Source organism: Eptatretus burgeri, chromosome 15 (assembly GCF_056783735.1).
Source record: "Eptatretus burgeri isolate ZD-2024b chromosome 15, Ebu_testis_v1, whole genome shotgun sequence".
In the NCBI taxonomy this organism is placed as follows: Eukaryota; Metazoa; Chordata; class Myxini; order Myxiniformes; family Myxinidae; genus Eptatretus; species Eptatretus burgeri.
Genome location: NC_140975.1, coordinates 40,159,589 through 40,177,383, shown reverse-complemented (window position 1 = coordinate 40,177,383; position 17,795 = coordinate 40,159,589). Strand labels below are relative to the sequence as shown.

General features: G+C 49.9%; 1 protein-coding gene across 2 annotated transcripts in view; it reads right to left on the bottom strand.

The window, feature by feature from the left end:
* LOC147012000 (transmembrane prolyl 4-hydroxylase-like) overlaps nt 1-17,795 on the bottom strand; it is a 79,256-nt gene that overhangs the window by 9,592 nt on the left and 51,869 nt on the right. For both annotated transcript variants that reach the window (XM_085858005.1, XM_085858004.1), the window contains 3 exons: nt 16,525-16,615; nt 11,357-11,468; nt 9,324-9,538 (listed from right to left, as the gene is read on the bottom strand). In XM_085858005.1, coding sequence (XP_085714131.1) covers nt 9,324-9,538; nt 11,357-11,468; nt 16,525-16,615 — 418 coding nt within the window. The remainder of the gene's footprint in view (nt 1-9,323; nt 9,539-11,356; nt 11,469-16,524; nt 16,616-17,795) is intronic.

The following is a 17,795-nucleotide window of genomic DNA, read 5'->3' as shown; positions in this document are numbered from 1 at the left end:
AGCCCCAAACCCGTTGTTTAGCGGGAATAAATGTCATTCATTCGGGCTGCGACCCTTTAAGACGCCGTTTTTCTGTTCTATCTTTATTTTGAACCAACCACGTCTCAACCTCCATCACACAACAACCACCGACCGCAACGCCGCTTCACAACAACAACGCCAACAGCCACGGCCTTTACCTTCACAACTCGTTCTCGCAACCATCGCATCACCGCCATTCCAAGCGTCGCCATGGCCATCATCGCCACAATAAACCCTCCACCACCTTCACCTCTCCTCCTTCTGTCGCCATTCCCGCGCCGCTTGTGAACGCCGAGCGTCAGGCTGTCCTGGCCTCGTGCGGGGCGCGCGCCGAGCAGCGGGTGCAAAAAGCGGCCTTTCCGAGGGGAAGTCGGATCAGGAATGATTCACGCCCACTTCCGATCCGTCCAATCATTAAGCGCGGGGCGATTTGGCCCCGCCTCCAGGCGCGTCAGAGTAGAATCGATATATGCAGATTCGCGGATCAGGAATGATTCACGCCCACTTTTCCTCCGTCCAATGGGCGAGCGTGGCTCCGCCCCCGAGCCCATCCTGATCCGAAAATCTGCATATGGTTTCTCCTGCTGCACTATAAAGCGCCGAGCGCGGGGCGAATTGAGTGGAGGTTTTCTGTTTCGGGCTCGGGCGAGTTGTGGCGGCGGCGAAGTGTGGCAGCAACAGTCAAGACGGGTCTGGAGGAGAGTCGGTCTGTCGGGGTTCGGAGTCTGTCGGGGAGCTGCAGAGAGGAGAAGCCGGGAACGCGGTCGAGGGCGCAGTGGAGTCGCTCGTCGCGGGACCCAAGCAAGCCAGCTATCCTCTCTCCCCAGAGCATCAACAACCCCCCCCCCCCGTTTCCCTCCACGCTGAGATAGTGCGAAAAGGGGGCCCCGTTCCCACCCCATTCCAAGCAGTGCCAACGAAACCCGCGGAGGAGTGCGGAGTCGGGGCACCGCCGCCATTTTGCGGCTCATCACAAGACGGGTAGGCTCGACGCGGTCTCGGCCCACAGACCACGTCTGCCCCCTTGTAGTTGAGGGTGGCCCTTTTCTTTTGCTTTTGAGTATATGTGTTGTCGGCGCCGTCTGTAAAGTAAAACTGTGTAAGTGTTGCCGTGTGCTCGCGTAGTCGGGAGTAGATCTGCATTGTGTTTCTTTTGTTGCAATTGCTTTTGGTGCATAATTGTTGTGTTTTTGTTACATTTGCTTTTGGTGCATAATTGTTGTAATTGTATATGTGTGCTTTCCGTTTACCGCGGAATAAATGTGAATTATGTTGAACTGTTTTTCCCGTTTCGCTTCGTCTTTTCTTTAATTGAATCTCCATCTTACTTCACGTAAAGGGTTGGTCGTGGGCTAAATACGCCCAATAATTAATCGGAACCGTCGAGGTTGACGATAACACCGCTCGGTTATCCCGATAGTACGGAACGGGTGGCTTAAAGTGGCCCGTGTCCGAAGTCGACCTGCGGCGAGGTGCGATCGCCCGGTCTACCCTCCGTGTGGGTACTTAGGTAGGTCGAATTTGGCGAGCAACCCTATCCCACGCGGGGGGCCGATTGGCACGATCGTGGTGAGGCCGAAAGGCCCACCCGTGACTAGTTCCCGGCGTTAGTCCGAGAGGGTCATGACGGAATTGTCCGTCCGGTGGGCGACGTGCTGCGATTCGAGTTACGTGGCCGCTCGCACGCCGGCGGGCGCGAATTCGCAACACTGGTGTCAGGTCGTGGGACACAAACTCATCCCCCTCCTCGCGGCACTGGTGTCGGAGAGCCCGAAAACGGGCTCTCCTGTCTCCAGCTAAATTCACGGGAATCGGTCCAGGGGTGAGAGGAGCAACCCCCGATTCCCTCCAAATTACGAGCGATTCAAATTAACCCCTTACGAGAAATAAGATGGCGTCTCAAGGCGAGCGGGAGCCGGGGGTATTAGAAATGGATTTAGAATGTGTAGAATCCATGGTCCAGGACGAAAACCCCGAGCAGGAAATGTTGGTTGTACAGGACGAACTCGCCCAACTGAACCCAGAGCCTGAAATAGGTGCGGCGGCGGCCGCGGTGTATGACACCTCCCCTCCCCCTCTCCACCAAAAACCTTCCCCGATCCCTGCCGAAACGGCTCACCCAAGCGCACCCGATATGGCCCAGCTATTCGCCATGCTGGCAAAGATGAATGCGGATGCGCAACAAATGAATGCGAACATGAACAAGCAAATGAACGAAGTGAAAACGAAAATGGATACAAACACAAATGAAATGAAAAACGAAATAAAAGGCATGAACGAAAAGATGGAAACAAACGCACTCAAAATGAAGGAAGAAATTAAAGAGCTGCGGGGTGAGACGCAGAGCATGGGCCGAAGCCTGCAGGCGGGCATGAAGGCAGTAACCAGGGAGCTCAAAATGGCGACTCCACGTGTGGGAGCGAACGAGCTGGGAGGGAGTGCAACAGCTGTCAGGCCCGCGGTGGAGGCGGGTCAGGAGAAAATAATTCGGGGGACGTGTTGGGCGAGAAGCGTGACGGTGACCGAGAGGGAAAAACTAATTGGGGTGACGGAGACGTGCACGAGGGAGACAAGAGACGAGGTGAAAGGAATTGGGAGGGAGAGAAAAGAACAATTAAGACGGAAAGCAAGGATGAGGTACGTGGAGATCGTGCAAGAGCAAGGAGTGAAACAGAGGGAAGGACGGGAGCGACTTAAGGAGAAAGCAAGGTTGACCTACATAAAGATAAGGGAAAGACGCCAGAAAGAAGCAGAGACTAATAGACACGAGGGGACAACAGAAACTAATAAATGTACAGAGACACGGGAGATGGGAACGATAGAGGAGAGACTGCATGATAATGACGGGGTTAGAGACGCACACACACACACGGAGGTAGTGGAGGATAATGAGGTTGAGCTCGCGGAACGTGTAGGGACCCGGTGCGAGCAGCGGGATAGCCTCCTCCAGGAACGAGGGGAGGGAGTATGCCCCCTTGAAGCGAGTCACGACCAGGTGAGTTCGGTCGTGCTTTGCGAGGTTGAGGGAACGAGTGCTGTGGACGGGTGCACGGAGAGCTTGGGGGGTATAGAGGCCCCGGAGACCCTTGTGGGGACACAAATCCCCAGTATGGTTGTCCCGGTGTGTATGGTGCAAGGTGTGAGTGAGACCCCGTGTGTGGATGAGACCCTAGGTGTGAGTGCGCCCCCGTGTGTGGAAGCGACCCCGTGTGTGAGTGGTGTGGTGGCAAGTGTGCCGAAGGGCGTGCTCCCCAACACGCCGTGTGTGGATGAGACACCGCGGGCGAGTGCCCCCGCGTGTGTGAGTGGTATGGTTTGTGTGAGGGAAATGGCACGAGTGAGTGGAAGGCCGCGAGTGAGTGGAGCCACGTGTGCGAGGGAGGTGGCATGCGTGAGTGAACGGCCGAGTGCAAGGGAGACCGTGTGTGTGTGAGAGCGGTATGTGAGGGAGATGGCGGTCGGCATGTGTGAGCATGCAGGCCGCGTCTCCCGGTGTGAATGTAATGGAATGGTGTATGAGCGTCGTAACACGCAGGTGTGCGTGGTTGGAATGGCGACTGAGACTGCGACAGAGGGACAAAAGCTGAGTAGCAGCTGTAGATGTTTTGAGCACCGCGTCGGGTTCACCCAGCAGCGAGCGCGAGATCCGTGCTGTGCAACGCACAAGGCCCCCACGTGCTCGCTTGCGGGAGTGAAGTCCCGGTCCGGAAACGAGCGCGGTGAATGTTGCCGATCCCGCGACGGACAAAGTTAAGGCAGGATTTCGGATTTGGACCGGACGGGTTCTCCACGCGAGCGGGTTTGTTAAGCTCGAAACGGGCAAAGCACATGTGTTCGCGTGGGGAACCCCTCGATACGTGAGGCTTGTTTTTTTTATGCGCCGGGTGACGTCATGGCTGCGTGTGTGTGGTTGGAATCCGGCAGGAGGGTGAATCCCTGCCGGATGGTACCGTCCAAGAGGGACGAGGGACGAGAACAGCTGCCATGACGTCACGCCACAGGTGCGCGGCTGTGAATTGCCGCGCTTGGGCGCACGTTGCGAGTTACCGCGCTGGTGCTGCGCAGGTGGAAAAAAAAAAAAAAGGGGGCAAGCCTCACTTTCGGGTGAACAGGATTCCCGGGCAAGGGGTGGATAACCCCCTTGACCTGGGCACAGGATGAAACTAGCAAGGGGGAAGGGTTAGCTTAGCTAGACCGGCTCCATGGGGCAGGGGTAAGTCCTCATGGGGCCCGTGGAATGGATTAGGTAGAGGGATTGTAGCCAGATTTAGGTGGGGAAATGATTTTTAGAGATTTGGAGACAGTGACTGACTTGTGAGTGTGTAGAGGGGATGTAGTTTAGCCACGTAGTGTTAAATGGAACGTGCTGTAGTGTAAGGGACGACGTGGGAGCACGAGTTAGTTAGGGGATGCAGATAGAAGGATGGCAGAGTTCAGTGGTGTGTGTGTTGAAGAGTTGGTGAGAGAAGTGGAAGCATGTGCTTGGTGAGTGAGTGAGGCCAGCGGGTCTGTGTGAGTGGAGCGAATGGGGAATGCATGGTGCGATGAGTGATTGGGGGGAGGAGTGACTCCCGCCCAAGGGACCCCGGGGTCAGTATAAAGTAAGTTAGCTAGGTTAGTCAAATTGAAAAATGGAAGTCGTTTTGCTGTTGGTGGGAGTGTAGGCTCGAAACCCGTTTGGAGGGGTGCAGGAGCCCTGTTGACGGGCTGGGAGCGTGGCTGCGAAAGGTGAGTATCGCTGAGTGGGTACCCCGGGCACCAGGCTAGTCGGCCGCGGTAGGCCAAGGGTCCATGGAGGGGGCGGGATAGCGTAGTGGGCACGGGTGCGCCTGCTTGGTGCGGGGGCCCGGGGCGCCATTAGCCACGTGGGCAGTGTTGTGGGCACGAGTGACCCTCGGAAAGGGGCCTGGGAAGCCAGCCTGCCACGTGTGCGTTTCAGGGGAGGTGCCATGGGGGGGCACTCCCCGGTGTTTAGGGAGCTGGTAGGCTCGGAGGCAGTGTAGTGCCCGGGGGTGCCATATCGGGAGATTCGGCAGAGGGTCGTGCCTGCCAAGGGGAGCCACGCGTCCCAGCCATGAGACCATGTGACGGCACGGAGAGAAAATTGGGGGGCGAGGCCCGAAATTGTAAGGACACCAACACAGGCGACGGGAATCTGGGTTGTTAGAACCAATAGTTTAAGCGAGAGGCGCTTGTTGAAAGCCCCGGGGTAGTTTAACAGTTAAATGGATAGGGTAGATTAGGAAGTGTACCCCTCCGCACCATCCATCCCCTCGCTCTCGTTGTGGGCCGCTGGACCCACTTTGTGTTATAAATCGCTGAACTCTGGGGAGGCCATTCTAAGGCTTGAATTGGGCCTCGACACAGGACGCCAGCTCTCCCTTATTCCCCTCCGGGAAGGGAACGTAGTGGTTGGGAGTAGGCTAGGTGACAGGATAGGTTAGCCGAACAAGGACGATAAAGGGGGTTAGAGGACGAATCATAGTGGGAGATAGGAAATTAAAAAAATTAAATAAGTTGGGGCGAAATTGGGGTTTGACAAATTAAGGGAGTGGGTATGTACAGTGACAGGCAAAGGCGAGAGGTTGGGAGGGAGACCGTAGGGTAGGTCCGAGCCCGCCTTCCGAGTGGCCAGCACCACCGCACTCCCTCCACCAACCTCCACTGAACGGCAAAGGCTGGCCAGCTTCATCTGCTGGCTGCGTTGCTGCAAGGCCTGTGCCGGCCCACTTCATCGGCAGCAGCTGTTTACTTCAAGGCCTGTGCCAGCCAGTTCATCTGCCGGCTGTGTTGGCCTGCAGCGGCCCTGTTCTGCAGGCTGTGGTTGCCTGCTCACCTTTGCCATGCCATGCCCACTGCCCCTGTTCACCAGGCCCATTCAATTTTTGCTTTGCCCCCCCTCCTGTTCATTTCCATGTGCGCCAGGATCAAAGCAACAGTTTGCAAGCTGCAAGAACTGCCCTGTTGGCAACTACAACACGGGCCTGCAGTGGCGGCCCGTGCACCGTGGTTGTGTCCATCCATCCATTCGTTGTGTTCATTGTGTGTGCCACTTGAGCTGGCACGGAGATTGCGTTTGTGCAGCCCATGCACCGTTGTGGTTCACTGGGTTCATTTCAAAAGGGAAGGCCTTGGACTGCGTGTGAGCAGCCGGCCACGTTCCCTGTCACCTGCACTGCTTGAGCCAGAGACTGCATGCGAGCAGCCTGGCTCCCTGCTAACTTTCTTTTTGCAGAGTTCATTGATCCTGGGCCATGGTTTAGTGTAAAATTTCTAAGTTAAGGTAAGATGTACTGAACATATGAGTGCGCCCCCGGCATGTCTGTCTTAGCGCCGGCAATTTTATTTAAGTCGTCCGTGTGAGTGGGTTTGTTTAGTTAGTTACTCAGCCCTCAGGTTATTTCTTTTGGGGACACGAATACCATGAATGTCGCACTCAGGGATCCGTAGGTAAAACGTACTCGGGGAGAACTACACATGATGGCACACGAAAATTTGACGACTCAGGACGAGTCTGTAAAAAGGGGAGGGGGTAGTGTTGTGGTTGAGGAAATTCGCAAACCACCATTCAGGTCCCATAGGTGAGGTATCTCTGTAAGTACATGTGTAGTTAGCCCCAAACCCGTTGTTTAGCGGGAATAAATGTCATTCATTCGGGCTGCGACCCTTTAAGATAGCCGTTTTTCTGTTCTATCTTTATTTTGAACCAACCACGTCTCAACCTCCATCACACAACAACCACCGACCGCAACGCCGCTTCACAACAACAACGCCAACAGCCACAGCCTTCACCTTCACAACTCGCTCTCGCAACCATCGCATCACCGCCATTCCAAGCGTCGCCATGGCCATCATCGCCACAATAAACCCTCCACCACCTTCACCTCTCCTCCTTCTGTCGCCATTCCCGCGCCGCTTGTGAACGCCGAGCGTCAGGCTGTCCTGGCCTCATGCGGGGCGTGCACCGAGCAGCGGGTGCAAAAAGCGGCCTTTCCGAGGGGAAGTCGGATCAGGAATGATTCACGCCCACTTACGATCCGTCCAATCATTAAGCGCGGGGCGATTTGGCCCCGCCTCCAGGCGCGTCGGAGTAGAATCGATATATGCAAATTCGCGGATCAGGAATGATTCACGCCCACTTTTCCTCCGTCCAATGGGCGAGCGTGGATCCGCCCCCGAGCCCACCCTGATCCGAAAATCTGCATATGGTTTCTCCTGCTGCACTATAAAGCGCCGAGCGCGGGGCGAATTGAGTGGAGGTTTTCTGTTTCGGGCTCGGGCGAGTTGTGGCGGCGGCGAAGTGTGGCAGCAGCAGTCAAGACGGGTCTGGAGGAGAGTCGGTCTGTCGGGGTTCAGAGTCTGTCGGGGAGCTGCAGAGAGGAGAAGCCAGGAACGCGGTCGAGGGCGCAGTGGAGTCGCTCGTCGCAGGACCCAAGCAAGCCAGCTATCCTCTCTCCCCAAAGCATCAACAACCCCCCCCCTGTTTCCCCCCGCGCTGAGATAGTGTGAAAAGGGGGCCCCGTTCCCACCCCATTCCAAGCAGTGCCAACGAAACCCGCGGAGGAGCGCGGAGTCGGGGCACCGCCGCCATTTTGCGGCTCATCACAAGACGGGTAGGCTCGACGCGGTCTCGGCCCACAGACCACGTCTGCCCCCTTGCAGTTGAGGGTGGCCCTTTTCTTTTGCTTTTGAGTACATGTGTTGTCGGCGCCGTCTGTAAAGTAAAACTGTGTAAGTGTTGCCATGTGCTCGCGTAGTCGGTAGTAGATCTGCATTGTGTTTCTTTTGTTGCAATTGCTTTTGCTGCATAATTGTTGTGTTTTTGTTACATTTGCTTTTGTTGCATAATTGTTGTAATTGTATATGTGTGCTTTCCGTTTGCCGCGGAATAAATGTGAATTATGTTGAACTGTTTTTCCCGTTTCGCTTCGTCTTTTCTTTCATTGAATCCCCATCTTACTTCACGTAAAGGGTTGGTCGTGGGCTAAATACGCCCAATAATTAATCGGAACCATCGAGGTTGACGATAACACCGCTCGGTTATCCCGATAGTACGGAACGGGTCGCTTAAAGTGGCTCGTGTCCGAAGTCGACCTGCGGCGAGGTGCGATCGCCCGGTCTACTCTCCGTGTGGGTACTTAGGTAGGTCGAATTTGGCGAGCAACCCTATCCCACGCGGGGGGCCGATTGGCACGATCGTGGTGAGGCCGAAAGGCCCACCCGTGACTAGTTCCCGGCGTTAGTCCGAGAGGGTCATGACGGAATTGTCCGTCCGGTGGGCGACGTGCCGCGATTCGAGTTATGTGGCCGCACGCACGCCAGCGGGCGCGAATTCGCAACAATATATATATATATATATATATATATATATATATATATATATATATATATATATATATATATATATATATATATATATATATATATTGCAATCTCTCTGAATGTCCAAGTCCTGCACGTCATAACTCATAAGTATCATCCGTGAGCCGTGCACACTGGAGAAAAAGTATGCATGAAGTTAACCTTTAAGAGCTTGAGACTGGAAACGTTAATAACACCCGTCTTACATCGGTGGGTGTTACAGATGAGTTTTCCCTTGTCCTCTTGTGTTTTTTAACTCCCTTTCTTTCTATATAATAACCAGAGGACCAGGAGATGGGTTTCTTCAAAGGGAAGTTATTATTTCTCAATGCAAAACCGTATGGCGTTCGAGAGTCTCCACACTCGCATCAGCCAAACGAGCACCCAAGTGAGCGCAGCACATATCAAGAGGAGGAAGAAGCACAATGGCCGCTTTTCCGCATCTTCTTCACACCAAAACCAACAACGGAAGTGACTCAAAGAAAATCCATGCATTCAAATAACCGCTAGTCAGCAGCATTTCCTTATCAATAATAATAACTAAGTATTGCACTTACAATATTACTCCACCCAGGCAAAAATGCTAAAGTTAGAACGATAGTATATAAGAGTTGTACACTTGTATACTATGGTATTCTGCAGAGAATTACTACAGGAAAAGGCCCCTCCCCCAAATAAATGTCCTCATTTTGTCAGCACAAACAAATTTTACAGCTCATCAACAGAACGAGAGCAACATAACGAGTCCAAAATAAAGTCATCCGATGATGCATTGAACACAGTCCGAACGTACAGTATAGTTCGAACATGAATGATTTAAAAAAAAAAAAACACCAAAAGATAAGTTTTGTACAACAATACACAATGCTTCAGCCTATCATGTGTCTTAATACCACAAACTCCATTAAATTATATTAGAGTTCACTTCGTCGTTGTCCCACCTCCCCATCAACCTTCCTCTCTAGTGAAGTTTCAGGCTTCCTGTTGAGCTCAGACTCAACCACCTCTTTCGCTTGATGCACCGAGTGAGATCCTAAAGTCCCGGGAGAACCATGTGGAAAGCAAAGTCCGATCCGTGCCACTGCTATCCATTTCATTCCTTGTTTCACAGGGCATCCAGTGTGGAGGCCAAATTCATCCTGCTCACCAACCCAACCTACAGGTGGAAAAAGGCAATATGAAATGACAAGGCTGTTTGGTTTGAAACAAAGTGCTGCAATTATAATTACAACAGGAACATTTATATGACTTATCTCAAGGATGCGAAATACATGAAGACAATTAAATACAACCACGATTGTGTTGAGGGCCTGGTGTTGGCTTAACGGTTAAGGTGGATTGACACCAGGTAAGGTTGACTCAGCCCGTCATTCTTCCGAGGTCGGTGAAATGAGTACCACTGTACTGGTGTAATAACCATTTGGGGTAACCTGCGTCGGAGTGGTGACCCGTCCACGACTGTTCTCCTTACCGAACTGCCTGGGCAACCCTCTGTGCCTTTACGGTGCGAAAGGAATGATATTATGTTCTATTATTACTATTGTGTCGAAAAGATGTAAATCAAACCAAAAATAAATAAATATAATTTGGAACTCTAATTTCCTCTTCCATTGGAGTCTGGAATACCCCAAGGTTGTTTCTAGCATACAGTAATGACTTCATCTCTTCCTTAATAAATGTCCTATAGTCTGCCCTGAAGTTAGACGGATGACTCCACATTATAATATACAATTCCACACACCATCAGCAGCTTTCCTCTCCGCTAATGTGAATCTGGTTAACCGAACATTTGGAACCTGTGTTGCAATCCAGGCAAATCTCACATCCTCCACCTATCTCTCCAGAATGATCGTCAAACAACCCCATTTATCTCTTCTTTACGATTAAACACTGGAAGAGATAGTCTCTCAAATTTATCAACCTCACCATCACATAAGACCACTCCTGGGCAGACCATGTATCAAAGTTTGCTGCGAGAGCCAGCCACAAACTGGTCACTCAGTTGTACCAAGTCCTTCTTTGGAAATCTGAACTTCCCACAGCCACCAAGGCCTTTGTCCGAAGCTCAAATGAGTGCTGCTCTCCTGTACAGGTTCTCACTCCTGAGCGCAGTATTATCCAAAGCTCTGAACATCATTGGCATCTCCCACAAGGAAGCAGAAAGCAGGTCTGATGCTTTGCCATTGCAGATAAGTTGGTGGAATCTCTGTATTCTGTCACCTCTTTGCATCTTGGTTCCTCCGTATTTTCGTGGCAATGTCCCTCCTCCATACCTCCAGGTCACACATTTTTACAGCATATCTCTCCTTGTGAAACTCCCAAAATCCATCCTCACTGCTTACCTCCACTCCTTTCTTTCTTCTTTTCTATGGCCCGAAAACGTCCTTCAACAGTCTGCCCCGAGTTTCGACCTCGACCGCCTTCCCTCCAGGACTTCAAATCGCAGTGCACCACCACGTCTTAGTTCATCATCATTAGCCTCCACCCTCTTTCCCCTTTACATCTTCCCATCTATTTGCAGGTTTGCTATGTTTCCTTCGCCAAGCTGGTGGAATCTTAACGGTTAATGTGGTTGGCTAAGGATCTTAAGGTGCTCAGTTCAAGCCCCAGCTGTGCCAAAATATCACCAGGTGGGTTGACTCAGCCTACCATCCTTCTGAGGTCAGCAAAATGAGTACCAGCTTGCCGGGAAAAGTGAGCCAGTCGAGTTTCCTGTGTTGGAGTGGGAACTCATCCAGAATTGTGCCCCCCAGCCAATGAAACTGCCTTGGCAGCCCTATGCACCTGATGGCATGAGGAGGATTATCTATCCATCATCCATGTTTCCTTCTCTTCCCCTGCTGTTCGTTCATCCCTTTGTTGTATCCATCCATATGTTGTCTTACTTCTCTATTATCAGTGTGTTGCCTTCTACCTACCCTGGGCTTACACTTTGCAAACAAATATATAAATAGAATGATGTCACATCCCTCACCTTTTCCATCTGGAAGATAGTTGTACCACAAAAGAAGTGAGCCAGCTTGAGGTGATATCCGTAAATTTCCATGTTTACAAGCATGACTGGCTTCAAGCAAAGGCAAGGTGTCCTGAAAGAACATTATCATTTATGGAGTTGGGAAAGTAAACATGGAAGGAGCACAGGGAGGAGGGTGAGAACAAATCTGAATGAAAGGACAGAGTGATTAAATCATACTATACTACATAGAAATGATTGGCAGGAATGGGGGAAGAACACAGCAGCCATGTCAAAGCAATCAGGAGTATACGGTGAGAACTCTTCTTTTATTCTCCCAGGAAATTTATCATTCTGTCACGATGAAACACATCAGTGTTTTCATCGTCTTATTCACAGACTTTAGGTTGGTGATGCCTTTAGCTTTCGTTAGTGAGACATCATTCTGCTTTCTATAAACATACGGTCAGTCATAGTTGGATTGGCCAAAGAATGAAGGGAAAATATGGAATTAATTGGAACCAGCACAGAGTGGTCACATTATGTCATTCACATGAAATAAATAAGGAAACACAAAAAAGGGCAAATTAACATGAATAACTCCAAACTGGGGAGGCAATGGCAAACCACCCCGTATAACCCTTGCCAAGAAACTGCTTTGGCAACACCAGCGCTCTGTAAAGAGTACGGTACATCAAAACTCCAAAAATAAGAACCATTATTAACATCTATTACACTTCTTACTCTTCATTAAAATAATAAAATAATTTTAAAAATCACGAATTGATTGCGTCTGCTATTTCCTTCCTTATATCTTTCATTATCAATACCTCCTGATGAAACTAATTTGCTTCATTACTTGAAAAGATTTTGATGATATTTTCAGTTTCATTTTCTGAATCTCTCCGACACGAACGGCTCACATATTTGTTTTCCTCATCTCAATCTCTTCCAATTATTTATACAATTTATTTTCTAAATCTGTCAATCACGCAAACACTCAGTCCATGGACCCATCCATCTGACCTTAGAGCATGACTTTCTTCCGTGCTTTCAACAACCCTTCATTTCATCCCCCATTCATGATGTCTGTCTTTGTTTGTCATAATTAGGGATCATGAGAAGAACAGTCTGCAGATATTGCCAGCACACGACCATGAATGTTTTCCATTCTGCACACCACATGAGTCCCACACCCTCCACTGCATGACCCATATCCCTCACCATGTGTCACGCTCAACTCCCCCAATCACGCATCCTGCTCCCCTTCCCTCCCCCGCCTCCTGCCCCCATTCCCTCCCCCGCCTCCTGCTCCCCCTTCCCTCCCCCGCCTCCTGCTCCCCCTTCCCTCCCCGCCTCCTGCTCCCCCGCCTCCTGCTCCCCCTTCCTTCCCCGCCTCCTGCTCCCCCTTCCCTCCCCCGCCTCCTGCTCCCCCTTCCCTCCCCCACCTCCTGCTCCCCTTCACTCCCCCGCCTCCTGCTCCTGCTCCCCTTCCCTCTCCTCCCCCGCCTCCTGCTCCCCTTCCCTCCCCCGCCTCCTGCCCCCTTCCCGCTCACATCCTACTCCCCTTCCCTCCCCCGCCTCCTGCTCCCCTTCCCTCCCCCGCCTCCTGCTCCCCTTCCCTCCCCCGCCTCCTGCTCCCCTTCCCTCCCCTGCTCCCCTTCCCTCCCCCGCCTCCTGCTCCCCTTCCCTCCCCCACCTCCTGCTCCCGTCCCATCCCCCGCCTCCTGCTCCCCTTCCCTCCCCGCCTCCTGCTCCCCTTCCCTCCCGTACCTCCTGCTCCCATTCCCTCCCCTGCATCCTGCTCCCCTTCCCTCTCCCACCTCTTGCTCTCCTTCCCTCCCCCACCTAATGCTCCCCTTCCCTCTCCCACCTCACCCCACCCCACCTCCTGCTCTCACTCCACAGACTCGTCTCCTCCTTCCCCCTCCCTCACAGTGTGGTCCACCAATATTAGATGTCTGTTCTAATATCTCTGATCTCTCCATTCAGTTTGCTGCTGCTGCTCCAGACATTGTATATTTTTAACAGAAACGTTTCTCTCACAGGATGTTTAAGACTCCTCTGTGTCTCTCCCTGGAAATTCTGTTCCACTTTGACAGGCCCGTCCCCTGCTCGGGAGGTGGTGTTGCTACATTTGTCAAGAAGTTCGTCGCTCATTGTCTTCACGAAGCCCTCCAATCCCTGTGGAATAACTCTGGCTGTGTATACCTCTCCGCAATGTTTGTCTATGTGGTATACCATCCACACAATGATGACGACTCTATGTCCTCCACTTTCTATCACCCATCCCAACTCTTTGTCATCTGCAGTGCTTTCAACTGTCACCATGTCAGGTGGCTGGGTGTGTTGGCCTGGCAATAACCAGCAATGCCATTGCAGAAAAGGCCTTCTGCAACTCTTTTGGTTTGACCTTATCTATAAACCCAATCTGGATTTTACAACAGGTATGTCCTCCCTTTTGGACCTAGTAATGAATAACTGTCCATCCAATCTCTCTTGTTCCTCTTCTGATCACTTTTTTGTCAAGGCCCATATCTCTCTGTCTATTGCAAGGGAGCAACCGCAACAATGCGGAATGTAGGTATTTGCACAGGCCAACTGGCAGGGACTTCAATCTGCCATCCCATAAAATGATCACACCACCATCTCTTCAGCACCTGATATCGATTCTACATGGCAATACTTTCACAAAAGTCTACTTTCTCTCATGCACTGGTTTATCACATCCCATCTGCTACTTTCTTATTTATTTAATTTATCAGCTGCTATTTAAAGGAACCAACTCCCAGCATTTGCAGCAGGAAATATCCCCCTCCCCCACAGTCGCAACGAACAAGAACAATGCCCACATACAACGCCCAATATACTGTTTATAACCGTTCATGCATTTGTCTCAGGCCTTCCACTTATCGAGTAACATATGCTTTGTCTCGTCCTCTTCGGACATAGACCCCTTCGTGCCACTATTGGTAGCGGATTGATCACCATCAAGATAAGTAGACAGTTGAGTGATTCAGCTCTCTGATGTCATTCCTTGAGGGGTCTCAGTTGTGAGATCAACTCCCTTCATGACTATCCTCCAGCCTCAGGCCAATGCACTCACCTCCACAATGCCAATCACAACCATGCCCTCCATTAATTCCACATAAATCTGCATGGCTGACCACCTGTCAGCATAGCCACCCACCACCTTGGGAGCACCCACAGCCCCCAGGAGGCCATCCATATTTGTTAGTAAAGAATACTTTACCCCGAGTCGTCAATCAGATGCTTGAAAGTCCGAAAAACATGGCTGGGACCAAAAACTCCCAAATTCGGCCACCCATCATGTCTGTCAGGACGAGAGCCAGATGGCTGCCCTGGGCAACACTCAGAGAAGATGCCACACTCAGACCTGCTGTCTAGGCCAAAGGGAATCTAAGTTGCAGCAGCAGATGTGCGGAGGCCAGACCGCCGAAGAACCCCCTTCCTGAGCCCAGCAGTCGTAATCTGTCTTGGTGGCTCCAACTCTTTGACCAGATACTTTATTGTCCATTGGATGCTGTTTGGCCAATGCTGCTGCCTTGTTAGTCACTCTGGATCCCTTCGTGGCCTTCGTGGCCTTTATGTTATCAAAAAGATCCGACTTATCATCCAATAAATGGTCAAAAGGATTCATGTTTGCGCAGCTGAAAACTTCTTGCATTTCTCCCGGCATGATACCTCACTCAAGTACTGGACTGCACTCTGATGCTCTGCATTCAATTGAACTTTGATAGTGCAATGCTTGTACAGTGTGATGCAATATGGTGGTCTTACTTTTCCTTTTATTTACTCTAAAACCTTCTCCCTAATCCTGTTACTGCTCAACATGGTAAAAAGCCTGTGTCTCTATCAAGACTCTTCATCATTTTAAATATTCACATGAAATCTCCATATAATTGCCTTGTCTGAAAGGATGGTTTTGAGGGACAGTAGTACATTTGCCTTTGAGCTGTCTAGCTTGGCCCAACTATGAACTGTCAGATTGCTACTTTGCAGGTCGGTGGTTGCATCAGAAAGTGCACTATCCCTCTGAAGGAAGTTAACCTGAGCCCTATATGCTCACACTGGCTCATGGAATTCTGGCTTATTCCAAATCTCTTCTCAAATGCAAACCATTCGAATGTCAGATCCAACCAGCCAGGTCATGAAAGACTTGAGCCAAACTTCCTCAAATGATCGTGTGGTCGGTCATGTGCTCCCTGGGTTCGAGGCATAGTTAATTGGCATACATGACCCAATAACTCATTTCTGTAAATAAATAGTTCAATATTAGTATAAATCACTGAGTAAAACTTGCTTTATACAGATGAAATGAATAAATTTAAGGTGTATATTTTACATCTATCTTGTCTCTGTCGGTCGCATGCGAGCCCTACTTCCATGTTTTCAGTCCGTGCCTTTGGTTAATGTTCCCACAAATTTTCTGGAACTGAGATATCAGAGTTTTTGCAGATGTGCCAGCAGTTAACATTACAAACTCTGCTGTGTCGTTGTGTGTGCAGCTGTTGTGACATCAGATTTTTCTTTTTGTGTGTGTGTTCGATCATTAAGCATAACATATTGGTCTCTTTGCTAATGCCACCTCCACCCCTCACCTATCTCTCCCCCCCTCCCCTCCCCCACCCACTCTGTCTGTCCCCTCCTCACTGCCCCCTCCGAATAAAATGCAGCACTCTCTCCCCACATCTGTGTCTCTCCTCTCCCCTCCTACATCCATCCCACAGTGTACAGCAACGTTTTGTGAGGCGTTGCTCTCCCCACCTCCACCTCCTTCCTCGCTCTTCTCCCCTTCTGCACCCACTCATTGCTTCCCCACCTCTCCCTTCCCTCCCTCGCCTCTCCCTCTCTCTTTCTCCACCCCCTCCCCTTCACACTTCACACTCCCATCAGCGAAGTGATGGGTTGTATTTTGCTTGTGCTCAATAAACCCTCCAATTTGTGTTTTCTCCTGCAACTGACTTTCCCATATTTTCCCTTCCTCTATTGACTTTCCCCCTTTTCCTAACTGCTCCACCGTTAATCATGTCTTTCAATGAATGGACAGAAATTGGCAACAATTGTACATGTACTATATAATCAAGACCTTGTTGGAATAATGTACCAAAAATAATTGGTTTAAATCTTGTGAAAGCTCTTCATCGAGTAAGGGTGCTTCGACTTACCTGAGCATTGTACGTCCGGTTATCTGCAACTGGAAACACGGTCTCTCCACCCTCTGTGATGTTTGTTAGATACAAAATGGCTGTAATGTATCTGAGTAAATATAAAATGGACAAGTGAAGGAAGACTATAAATTTCTTCCTGTTGTTTGCAAAAATAAATGAAAACAAAATAGGGGGAAAAAAATTGGTTATCCCAACATGCAGTGTGGTAATACCGACTTGTCCAATCATTAAATACATTTCAAAGACACTCATGATTATCAATCAATGTCAAGCTATGAAAGTAGTAAATACCTACCTTCTTTCATTTCTCGACGTGGATAGACACTTTAAGATGAGTTTTAAAGTTATTCAAGGCCATTTTTAGCTCGCCTGTTCGAAGAACAGAGGGCTATTGCGATACCCCCAGCGTGAGCGTCAGCGTCAGCGTCAGCGTGAGCGTGAAAATGTTCAAGTTTTTGGTGCAAGTTATTTTTTCCTTTCTAATGTTTTTATCTATCACACTATTTTTTATACACCCGATATATATATATATATATATATATATATATATATATATATATATATATATATATATATATATATATATATATATATATATATATATATATTGGGGCGTTTTATGTGATACCGGTTGTCCGTCCGTCCGTCCGTCTGTCTGTCTGTCTGTCTGCCCGTCCGTCCGTCCATTCGTGTCCGCACTCTAACTCCCAAAGTTTTCAACTTTCACGTTTCATATTTGGTACATAGGTACAGACTGTGGAGACGGTGTGTCGTGACATACGTTCGTCATCTAAAGTGGTTGCCATGGCAACCAGGATGCTGTTTTTCCATTGTGTGGCACAATTCTGTATATACCTACTTGTTCGGGCGTATATTGTGCTCACTTGTGCTCTTGCTAGTGATTACAATATACAAATACATATATTGCTTAAAATGATTTGGATCAGACTTCACTGCAATGCTTTATAAAATATATTAATTATTAGACTAGTCTTTTAAAAACGATAAATATATAAACAGGTCAGCATTGGGTGGCTTTCACACCAACTCTGGTTTATTTAGTTACATGCAGGATAAAGGTGGTTGGGTATATCAAGGTGCTTTTACATGAATGACAAGAACATTTGAAAATCTCTGCTGTCTCTACTTTAACATTTTTCCTTCTTTGTTAGGATACAGCACAAGGCTGCAGGACAGCGACATTGGCCGAGAGCGTGGCTGTACCGCTGATATAATGCACTCTGCTGGTTAAGGGCAGGAATTCGGAA